At 37.5% G+C, this 11,613-nt stretch overlaps 2 protein-coding genes across 3 annotated transcripts; one reads left to right on the forward strand and one right to left on the reverse strand.

The window, feature by feature from the left end:
- The first annotated feature begins 21 nt into the window (after positions 1-21).
- Positions 22-4,013, forward strand: LOC100641536 (serine/threonine-protein kinase OSR1-like). The gene is made up of 18 exons (XM_020002060.1): positions 22-225; positions 271-383; positions 435-543; positions 961-1,099; positions 1,182-1,237; positions 1,286-1,500; positions 1,603-1,742; positions 1,797-1,845; positions 1,894-1,959; positions 2,000-2,113; positions 2,165-2,417; positions 2,521-2,573; positions 2,632-2,724; positions 2,780-2,844; positions 2,908-2,960; positions 3,035-3,103; positions 3,561-3,619; positions 3,686-4,013. The coding sequence occupies exons 1-18, from the start codon at positions 111-113 to the stop codon at positions 3,764-3,766; spliced, it is 1,842 nt and encodes a 613-aa protein (XP_019857619.1). The 5' UTR covers positions 22-110; the 3' UTR covers positions 3,767-4,013.
- On the reverse strand, positions 3,979-11,589 carry LOC109585882 (reversion-inducing cysteine-rich protein with Kazal motifs-like). 2 transcript variants are annotated; one of them, XM_020002032.1, is made up of 24 exons: positions 11,442-11,589; positions 11,302-11,381; positions 10,911-10,982; positions 10,259-10,298; positions 10,144-10,176; positions 9,955-10,010; positions 9,832-9,909; positions 9,729-9,777; positions 9,567-9,671; positions 9,375-9,445; positions 9,247-9,318; positions 9,019-9,046; positions 8,742-8,802; positions 8,368-8,583; positions 7,892-8,016; positions 7,432-7,785; positions 7,110-7,317; positions 6,669-6,838; positions 6,034-6,158; positions 5,851-5,989; positions 5,370-5,468; positions 4,777-4,895; positions 4,603-4,689; positions 3,979-4,478 (listed from the first exon to the last, which is right to left on the reverse strand). In XM_020002032.1, exons 1-24 carry the CDS (start codon positions 11,560-11,562, stop codon positions 4,206-4,208), a joined length of 2,781 nt encoding a protein of 926 aa, XP_019857591.1. In that variant the 5' UTR covers positions 11,563-11,589; the 3' UTR covers positions 3,979-4,205. The 2 variants fall into 2 exon arrangements, with proteins under 2 accessions (XP_019857591.1, XP_019857597.1); XM_020002038.1 differs by lacking the exon at positions 10,144-10,176.
- Between the last annotated feature and the right edge of the window lie 24 nt (positions 11,590-11,613).

The raw sequence follows: 11,613 nt of genomic DNA on the forward strand, positions 1-11,613 counted from the left end.
GTATTTAATTAACAAGCCACGCCTCTACACCACGCCCGGAGGTGTGTTCTCAGTAGTGGTTTGTGTGGATTACTGCTTATTTCTGCTTCTTTTTCTCTTCTCCTCTTGTAATGGCTCGTGTCCCAGAGCCAGTGGTGGAAGACAAGGACCCTCCATCTCCCCCCAAACCTGTTTCCAAAACCTGGTCCAACAAGAAAGAGGACTATGAGCTAAAAGATGTCATAGGTATGTATATGAGAACCCATCACGTGACAGTCACGTGATCTATAGGTAGTGGAGCAACAGCTGTAGTCCAGGTTGCAGTTTATGTGCCACGAAATGAGAAGGTCGCCATTAAACGCATTGACCTTGAACAGTACAAGTCATCGATGGAGGAGCTACAAGTTTGTGACATATTATTTTAATTATTTTTAAAAATTATTTTAAATATATAGAAAGAGATTAATCTGATGAGTAATTGTAATCATCCAAACGTCATCAATTATTATACTTCTTTTGTCGTCAGGCACGAGCTCTGGCTTGTGATGAAGTTAATGTCTGGAGGTATGAACACACACACACACACACGCACACACACACACACACACATAGGATACCTTAACATGTAATAGTCTTAGCATGTACTTAATCATGTAATAGTCACTGTTAGATAGAGAGGGAGTTTATGAGACTTTAATGTCTCATATCCTAAAAAGAATATCTCTCTTAATGGACACTCTCTATAGCATACACCTCCATTTAACGGACAGTACCTAGTGTACCAATTACATTCCTTACTGTATAAAATGACCTCCACATAAAGGACACCTCTGTATAACAGAGACACTTTCTTGTCCTAAAGTGTCCATTATATTGTAGAGGCTACATTATTGCATCAGGCGCAACAGTCCCTAATGTGTATGTACATGAACATACTTGCCACACAGTCTCTATTGTAATTATGGGAGTAAATTGTCTTAGGGTCGTTACTGGACATTATAAAGCATGTGATGACAAAAGGGAACAAGGGAGGGGTACTGGACGAACCCGTCATCACGACTATACTGTATCACGTGCTCCAAGGCTTGGAGTACTTCCATACAAATGGACAGATCCATAGGTCTGCGAGAGGAAAAGAGAGAGAGAGAAGAGAAGAGAGAGAGAAGACTTGCCATGATACATATGTCCTTATATGTTTACAGAGACCTAAAAGCAGGAAATATCTTAATAGGAGAAGATGGAGCTGTTCAATTAGCAGGTGGATTGGAATTACAATAACCATCTGCTGACTGTCTCTCCTCTTTAGATTTTGGTGTTAGTAACTGGTTATATGGGGAGGCAGGAGGGGGAAAGAAGAGAAACCCTCGCTATACGTTCGTAGGTACTCCATGCTGGATGGCCCCAGAGGTCATGGACCAATCCGTTGGATATGACAGTAAAGCTGACATATGGAGCTTTGGTATAACGGCCTTGGAAATGGCTACTGGTACTGCTCCTTATGCAAAGTTCCCACCAATGAAGGTAATGCCATGTGTATACACAGTAGCAATTTACATGCACTTTTATGACCCACAATTTTCATGGATTTGTCCTAATTTTTTATTTGTGTTTATCTGTTGTTAGGTCCTAATGTTGACGCTTGAGAATCCCCCGCCCACACTCGACACGTGTTGTGAACTGAACGGTGAAGACTATCGTAAGAACTACTCCAAAGCATTCCAGAAGATGGTCGAGAAATGTCTCCAAAAAGATCCTTCGAAAAGGTAAGGTTTTGTGTAGCAAGAAACATTTTTAAAATAAAATATTTTTACACGCAGACCCTCAGCAACAGAACTCCTCAAGAATCCTTTATTCAAGAAGGCAAAGGTCAGTTTATTTTAACCCTTTGATCACACCCTGTTACTACGACAACAGGGAAAGGAGTTTATAAAGGAAGTTGTGTTGGGCAATGCCCCCTCTCTCTCCTCTCGAGCTACCAAGGTATACCGCTATCACTTTTACTCTGACGACACGCCTTTAGGTCAAACGGGTTCCTGGTACCAGCGGGCGTCTACACAAGACAGAGGAGGGAGGGTGGGTGTGGTCAGATGAGGAAATGACTGAAGAATATGAAGTGGAAGACGACAACAAAAAAGTGCATGTTCTTTTTTGATTTATTTTAAACATTCAATGTTGTTGTTCTCAGACGAAATTGGCTAACAAATCAACTCCTTCGTCATCTTCTGGTGTCACTACCTTGCAGGCCTCACCTAGTTCAAGCCCCGCCCCTTCCTCCGCCCCTTCCTCTACATCAGCACCTACCCAGTCACAGGACCCTGGAGCGTCCCTCACTGGAGAGCTTCAGGTATTGATGCTGAAAATGAAAGAGCTACAGGACCAGATAACAGACATAAGAGGACAGGAACAGGAACTGATGACTCAGCAGATTCAGAACCCAAGTATGCTTGCGTGTGTGTATGGTGGAATATGATTGATCTTCCTGTCTCTCTCTCTCTCTCTCTCTCTCTCTCTCTCTCTCTCTCTCTCTCTCTCCTCTTTCAGCATTACTGACAACACAAAGTCACCAATCCAAGGCAGTTCAGTTACTCAATCAAGTACTTATGTTGTTGTTGTGGTTTTTATTTATTTATTTATTTATATTTCTATTTTTAGCGTCAAGAGAAGGAGCGAGAGCAGCAACAGTTAATATTCCAGCAGCAGCAAATTGCAGTCAAACTTCAGCAGCTGCAAATATCTTTGCAAAACGTACGTCAAAGTATTAGTATACCTCTCTCATCTTTATCCTTTTAAATGCTTTTAGGATCCTCAACAAAAACAAGATCCGAGTGCCGCTAAGAAAGTCCTAAAGATTGCTTTGAGGAAAAGGTATGTACACATGTACATGAAAATAAGAATGTTAATTTTGATTGAATTTTTTCTTTATTTTAGAACGGAACAAAATCAACTCAAAGACATCAAATTTGATTACATAATTGGGACAGGTACTACACGCACATAGCTGAACCTTTAAAAATTTTTTTAAATTTGCCTTTAATTTTAATTTTATTTTAAATAGATACAGCTGATGCTATTGCGAAGGATTTACTGGCAGCTGGTCTTCTGGAGGGAAGAGAGCTAGTAGTAGGTACGGACTGTTTATTTAACAATGGCTGAGTTATTTTAGAAACCAGAACTTTAGCTGGAGGATGTATAATAAAGTTCCCCCCTCTGAAATGTGCTCTATTTGTTTTTTCTGATACATGTTCTGATGTTACATGTATCTAGAAAGTTTGAAATGATTCCGATCAAAATTGTATTTTTTTCAAGTTACTCCAAAATTGGGTCAAAGTCCCTGTACTATAGTACATGGCTTCTGACCAAATTTCACCAAAAATGAAAAGGAGAGAATTCTACATTTTAATAATGTTTCCTGATGCATATAAATGTTCTTATGTTGTGTTTCAAGTTTGGGCTGATTCTGATTAGATTTAGATTTTTTATGAATTTTTTAATTTTCTCCAGAATCGTGCCAAAGTCCTTGTATTACAGTACAGAGTATTTCGTGAAAAAATATTATTTTCATAATTTCTTAAATATTATAGTTGCTGCCAATATAAGTAAACTGATTGAGAACCCATCACAAAAAGTGACCTTTCAAGTGGTAAGGGAGAGATCATTTTGATTTTTTTTTTAATCTTATTATTTTTTAAAAATTACTCTCTTGCAGGGAAACGTACCACAGGAGCAACTAGACGATAAGAAACTAATAGGATATGCTCAGTTGTATGTGGTCAACACAGACAAATGAAAAAAAGAAATACTACTACTACTGCTAATTATACTGTTGCATCAAGATGATATTTTTGTTTGTGCTTAGTGCGTGTTTGCATGTTTCTTCTTAATACATGTTGTGAATTGTATTGGATTTTTTGTTGTATTTATATTTCTTATTCTTATTATTATTATTATTATTATTATAGTTTATGTCTTATTATCATTATCATAATATGAGAATAATTCTTAGCAATATCTGGCCACGGATTGTTGGCGAATAATAATTATTAATTTTAAAATACCAAAATGACAAATAATGAAAACAAGATGACTGACTGAAAAAATACACAATGATAATAATAATAATAATAATAATCATATGAAACATGCCATAAAAATTAAATTACATGATTGCAAGATTACAAAATAAAAAGAACACCAGTTGGTCAACAATGGTGAAAAGTACAATTTTATTATCTCAAGTCTAACGAGAGACCAGCCCAAAACAAGTTCACGATTATAATACTTAACAAGAACAGGCCAGAGACAGGGGCCAGGCTGCTACTGCCGCTGATTCCTGCAGAGCCAGTGCTTGGCTCTTGAGTACTCAAGGGTCTCTCAACTTTTCCAGCTGGAGAGCTCCTAGCAGCTGTAAGGAAAGAGAGGTAAGGATCCATTGCTATTAGCGGACTCCTCCTGTTGATTAGGGTTGACAAACGAGTGCTCACAGCATTGCAGGCTTCAATCTAATAAAAATAATAATAAAATAATTATAATTATAATTAATAAAAAAAGGAATGTAATTGGTACATTAGGTGCTGTCTGTTAAATGGAGGTGTACACTATAAAGAGATGCCATGCTGTACTTACATTGAGCCATGAAGTCATATTTGATGGAAGGAGTAACACAACGATTGATCCATCAACTGCTTGATGTCCATACAACTGACACTGCAACTAATAAAATAATAAATAAATAAATAAATAAATAAATAATAATAATAATAATGATAATAATAATATAAGAATCCCTTTTCTCCTTACTATATCAACAAAGGCTTTTAATCTGTTGATGATACGAGTTGAGTCAATGCTATCGACATTCATAGCTTGACTGCTACGAGATAGCTGAACTTTATTGACTAGTATATTTATCAAACTCCCTAAAAATGAACAAAAATAACACGAAATTAATCAAAGTGTCCCTGCCTATGCGTAGTGCTGCAAGGATAATAATAATAATAATAATAATAATGATATAGTTGTATTTTAGAAATAGATTTTTATGTTTTATTGTAATTATTGAGAAGCTTTATAAGACACATGCCCACACTTAGATACATCTCTCTTATAAAGCCTCAGTTAGTGTTGACAGATTATGTACTAGTCTTTCATCCATTGAAACTTTAAAAATGAATATTTAAAATGGTGTAAACTTTGTCGCCAACTATAAAGGCTGTACGGATTATATCATGACTGTCAGTGAATGATGTTATACACCACAAAACAGCTGAGAGTAATTCAATATGTCATTGTGGAATTAAATAACAATTATACACGTACACGTACATGTACATGTACATGTACACGTACTACATGTACGTGTACATGTACGTTGTGTGGTAGAATTTGCTTACCACATTGCTGACAGCAGGCTCCTGGTGGAGTAGGGCCGGTACATTGTTCAGTTGTATTCATAAATGGCATGTCAGGACACTTCACCTTCTCGCATTTACCTGCAGGTCAATAATAAAAGAATTAAATTATTTTTAAAATGCCAGTTTTCAAAAAAAAAAAACACTTTTACAAGATAGTTAATTGACACCTTGAGGTGCAAACAAGGTTATAGAATGAAGTGTGAACATATTTTTTTGAGGTGAAAACAAGCTTGTGAAAATAACACACAACATCATAATAACTGATAAAAATAGCCTCTATATAATGGACACTTGTGGACAAGAAAGTGTCTCTGTTATACAGAGGTGTCCTTTATGTGGAGGCTATTTTATACAGTAAGGAATGTAATTGGTACACTAGGTGCTGTCCGTTAAATGGAGGTGTACGCTATAGAGAGTGTCCATTAAGAGAGACTATACTGTATTATTAATAAATATTCACCAGTTTCAATTCTTGGTACATCATTGCATTCGCTATAATAGTCAATAGCCACACCCATTCCTCTAGCATGACAAACACTGGGGTATGTATCACCATTGACACTGCAGACTGGCCTTCGTCTATTTATAGAACACTGAATCTAAAAATAGAATTAAAAGATGAAGACAATTATTTTTTTGTTACCTTGCAATGTCCATAGTAATCGACTTTCTCGTTTGTGTTAGTAAAATCACACATTGATTCGTGTTCACTTCCACTTTGATCACAGATCACACTCCCTTGATACTGATCGCAGTTATTACTACTAACTATAATAGTGAATGAAAAGAAGAGGTATTTAAAGATCTAGCTTTGATCTAAATTAGCTGAAACATTCTGTGCAATAGAGTTCTAGCAAATTATGACAAAATCCCTATACTGTATAGCACAGGGACTTTCTGCTCAATTTTGGAGCAACTTTAAAAATTTGTAAAAAATCCAAATGTGATCGGAATTAGCTCAAACTTCAAACACAACATATAAACATGTATATGTATCAGAAAAAAGTATAAAAATGGAGAATTCTCTCCTTTTCATTTTTGGTAAAATTTGGCGAAAGACCCTGTACTATAGTACAGTGACTTTGACCCAATTTTGGAGTAACTTTTAAAAATTGTAAAAAATCTAAATATGATCGGAATCATTTCAAAATTGAAACACAACATAAAAACCTGTATATGTATCAGGAAAAAATATAAAAATAGAGAATTCTCTCCTTTTAATTTTTGACAGAAATATCCAGCACTTATTGGTATTACATTCTTCCTTCTCTTACTCACCACAGTAATATTGAGGGCAGTCCTGGAGAGCTGATCCATTAGCCGACATGCAGGTGTGTCTAGCTGGGATACATTTAGATCCTGAGGGACAGAGAGAAGCTGAACTGCTGCAAGGATTGTTTTGATAACAAGACTGACCAATAGCTCCACCATCAGTGTAGCCATGACAACTAGATGATGAAAGGAATGCAGTTATGAGGCTTCTGGAGTGAAATTGGAATAATGTTGACACTCTCTTTGATGTGTGATGAAAGCCATAGCAACATTTGTACACAGCTATGCCCATTATGGGGACATGTGCTGGTACACCCGTATGTAATATGCCAAATTCATCAATAATAAACAATAACGATTACTGTAGTTGGAAGGCAATTTCATATTTTAATAATTAACTTATCGGACTCCAATGGAAACTGATTAATAAAAGAATTCTGTATTTACTTTAAATGAAACAAGTTAGGCAGTGTGAGCCCATTTGAGGAACATATCGGCTGATACAATGAAGGGCAGGAGCAATATGGCGGAGAACAGGTCTTTGAAGCTATTGAAGCACTTCCTTGAGGTACTGGACAGTCATGATGTGTACAGTTAATGTAACTAGAAATGCACTGACAGATGTTGCAATCGTCAGAAAAGATGTCATGATGACCTGTATCAAGGAAGATAAAGTCATTCTCTTATTACATCTCATTGTCATAGTAGTATCAATCACTAATAGTATCAATCACTAATAGTATCAATCACTAGGTGTGTATCAACTTACTGTAGTTCTTCCCCTTGTAGCTGCAGGAAGCCTCTTCAATACAATACCGCCCACTCACGTTACTTAGTTTCCCCCCAAAAACACATTCCCCGTTCGAATCAAGCGTGCAATTGACGTAACCGTGGCAACTCTCCTCTCTGTTGCCCGGCAACAAGGAAGCCTGGACGAGATTGACCTTTTCCAAACTCATCTTTGGACTGTGTCCAACTTGTGCCTCCTCCACACAATGATAAGGCAAGCAACTGGCTTCGTTTGTACTGCACGCTTGATTAACGATGCACTTTCCTGTAGTACAGGGACTAGAAGAGCAGGGTGTAGTCAGGAAGGATGCATCCTCTTTGTAATACGAGTCGTCTAATGAGTAAAATTTATTGGGGGTTAATTTGGGTGGTGTCAATTAGTGCATAGCAGTGGTAATTAGGCGAGTAATTTGTTTTGTGTCAGTAAGGTATCAACTTACTTAGGAAGTCGTCTATCCTTATGCAGCCCTCCTGGAGGTAGCTAGGTGAAAGGATCTCGCATATCTCCTCTTCGCTTTGGAGCAGGTTGCTCTTGCACTCTCTCATCAAATGGAGACAGTCAGATCTAGAGTGGTCAATAGAAGTGATAGCAGGTGTCTGATATGGTTTCTACTCTACAGGGGATGGGTGTATCAAAGGGATCAAGCTCCAGTTTACATAGCCCAGACCATGAGTGGGAGATTAAAGATGGCATGAGCCAGACTTACTTGCCTTAAGGTTATAGGCATTCATATTATAAATTGAATTAGGAAAGAATAAAAAATGTACTATGCATACTTAATGAGTGCTAGTGATTTGATTTGACACTTGTGTGTCCATAGCTACTAACGCAGCTAGAAAGTTATGCATGCAACTATCAAACAATGAACCAAATCACGCCATATCGTGCAATCACGCCATAATATCGTCAACTCACTTGCATATCAGAGACGTGTCTGTCTTTGGCTGACATGGCATCATTTGAAAGGCACAAGCAAGCACTTTCCATCTCTCGGGAAAGCAAGTGGTGAGTGGCCTTGTATTAATGGTAACAAGAGGATGACGGATGACGCCTTGAGATACCCAATTATCATACTCCGCCTTTGCATTAGTATCAGCTTCTGCATCACATTTCCTGAATGAAGTCAGTGGCCTACAAGCAAGGGAAGGAAGTGGTGTTTAGACATAAAAATGTTCATTGATAATGCTAAGGGATAGCATGCAGTCTTATAAAGCTTTGCAGCCATACAAGAGAGTATCCTTAATTCATATGATGCCAGCAGTTTTGGTGGCTTCTATGCATATACTTACTTGTTATTGAAATTGCTGCAAAACTGCAACCCACTGCAACCTGATCTGCACCTTGTTGATACTGGAGGGGAAAGAAAGAGGAATGAGGAATGCAATTTAACATATGTGTACTATATCTCTACAAAGGAGAGTGCTGATTGATTGTTGCTGGTCAGGAATTAAACCAACAGACAACACAGAGTGACATTAGTAGGGATTTCATGAGTGGTAATATATTGCATAGCAAACTTATAACATTGTGCATTGTTGCATGTCTGCTATGTATTGAGTTACTTACCATCTTGAAGGCAGCTAACCAGACGGCCCTAATAATAAAGATAAAGGAGAGTCATTGGCGTGTCAGGAATGTTTGTAAACATGGACTGCAGGCTTCAAAGGAGACATCAATTAGAGGGTCACACACGAAGCTTGTACCCATGCATGCATGCAGCACACATTAAGTGGAAACAAAAAATGATATTTTGCATTCTCTTTGATGCATATTGAAGCACAAACAAGACAATACCTCTGTAGCCCTGAAGACACAATCAAGGTTGAGTTTTTCCCAGGACTGGGTGGTTCTGCTCCCTGTGTATTCCTGCAAGAAAATGAATTTTTATAAGATGAAAGGATCATAATAAAAGGGTCTTTTACATAATGGCAAGCATCCAAGCAGGAGGAGTCGTTTGCCATTGAGCAACACTGTAGCCTTGGCCAATCTGCATCTGAGAAATAAAGAAGACGCAACATATCATGTGTGTGCATACATTATTTATTATGATATGAAACAATCACACTGCCTCTTCTGTTACAAAGTGAATGCATTGCATTGACACGTGTGCGTACAGTTGAATGTGGGAGGTAGTGCTGTTGGAGCAACAGTAGGTCCTGTGGCTGGTGTGGGAGTATTAGGGCATGAACTGTTTCCTCCTGAATTAGGCTCTGTTTGACCTGAAATAGAACAATGAAAATGAATAACAATGTTTTCTGCTAATGTTTAGGTTATACCTTCATTATATAGAATAAAACAATCCCACATTGGATCAGTGGGTCCCCCCTAAAACAAAATAAAACCAACAATTCCTGTAAACCAGCACAAGACTAAACTTACTTGTAAATCATAAGGAGAGCCGCAAGCTGCAATCACAATTTGAATGGAAGCATCATCAAATATACCAATAGTCACTTGCTACAAGGAAAATGGACTGACTTTTCTTTGTCTAAATAGTCTTACCTCTCTACAGACTTGTCTACAGCCCTGATTCTCTGACCTGTTGCAGCACTCAAGCACTGTGTATGCAATAAAGGAATGGCAATTAAACATAGTCAAAGTATATAACACTACAAAGGAGTGCATAGTCATGTATAATGGAGGAGAGAGAGAGAGAGAAAGGGCCAACAAACAAACAAACACTTAAATTACGTTGAGGCGATGGAGTTGGTGTTGCTGGTGTGTCTGTAAGGTGGTGACGGGGGAGGCAAGAGGTACATAAAAAATGACGTTAATGCGGTGAGAGTGTGCATGAGTTTCGTCTTACTTGATGTAGTTACGTTGTCAAAACAATCTTGGAGTGTGGACTACAAAGAATGAAAATACAAGCAAAAGAGAATGAGAGCTGTTATTATCATAGAGTATGCAGGGATGAAACTGCATGGGAAATGTGTGACATAGAAAGAAACTATTGGCTCAATAATTATTAAGATATAGCCACCATAATAACTCATTTTTGCCTTCTTTATCAATTAACTACTAATTGCTGTACATGCGACTAATTGCCAAAACTTCCTATAAGAGGTTCCATTTTTGGTCTACTCTACAATTTGTTAGCTTGGTTGCTATACAAGCAGACTCATGATTGCATTATGTTGCTTTGGCACTTCAAAGTTGGAAATTATTGTTTGAAATTGGGCCACAAACACTGTAGTTCACTTCATTACTTCACTTAGCTACAGAGTGACTTGCCTTACAATCAGACTGTTCTGTGTAGCATACACTCAATCACTCTGTTAGAGTACAGCTTTGTGGGTGAGTGTTTTTGTGTGCAGTATTAATTATTAATAGAGAAAAAATTGATTTTTTGATCAGAGGGATGCAGCTACTGGAAAAACTCTCAAATGAAATTGAGCATAAATAAGGCTGTGATTATTTCAGTAATGATACTAGTGCATGTATAAAAATATAAAAATTACCGGAACAGTTGGACAGTATGAGCTCAAGTATTCTGTCTTGTTTTCAACATTAGGAGGACAAGAGGACCCAAACTGCAGTTTGTGTATGCAAAACAGAAGAAACAATCAAATATATAGAGCAGAGACTATACACCAAAATGTCTAGTCTATGACTTTAAAGATTGGAATACATGGAAATCTAACAGCACAAAACAACTTAAGCATATATATACATGTGTAATAAAAATACATCATAGTATGCAAGCAAGGAAAGTAAATGATGACAAATATTTTAACAATTATAATTCAATGTAACATGATAAGTAGTGCAGTATCCAATAGCAACCTCCCAACTGCAGAATGCATGCCATTTGCAAAGAAAAGTGAGTAAAACATGTCAGTATTTACTCACTTGCAAACAAGTAGAGAGGCACTGCGTCCAGTTTCCAGGTACGTGTTCATTACAGCAAGATCGTAACAGTTGTTTTTGACCTGTGAGAATGTTGTTATTAAAGCATGCACTGTTTAATGATGCCATCAATCATATCTTACTTGCAGTGGACTCGCACTGTGCAGCGAAGAATGTGAGCAAAACGAAGGAGAAAGAGAGTGAAAGCTTGTTCATCATCTTTAATCTAAAAGTTTGTCTCCTGGATCTGATCTTGTGGAACATCTCTTAACTTTTTATAGAGCTTTAGACTGACCAGCCCCGCCCTCTCATCAT

The sequence above is a fragment of the Amphimedon queenslandica genome, unplaced genomic scaffold (assembly GCF_000090795.2).
Source record: "Amphimedon queenslandica unplaced genomic scaffold, v1.1 AMPQUscaffold_13514, whole genome shotgun sequence".
Classification (NCBI taxonomy): domain Eukaryota; kingdom Metazoa; phylum Porifera; class Demospongiae; order Haplosclerida; family Niphatidae; genus Amphimedon; species Amphimedon queenslandica.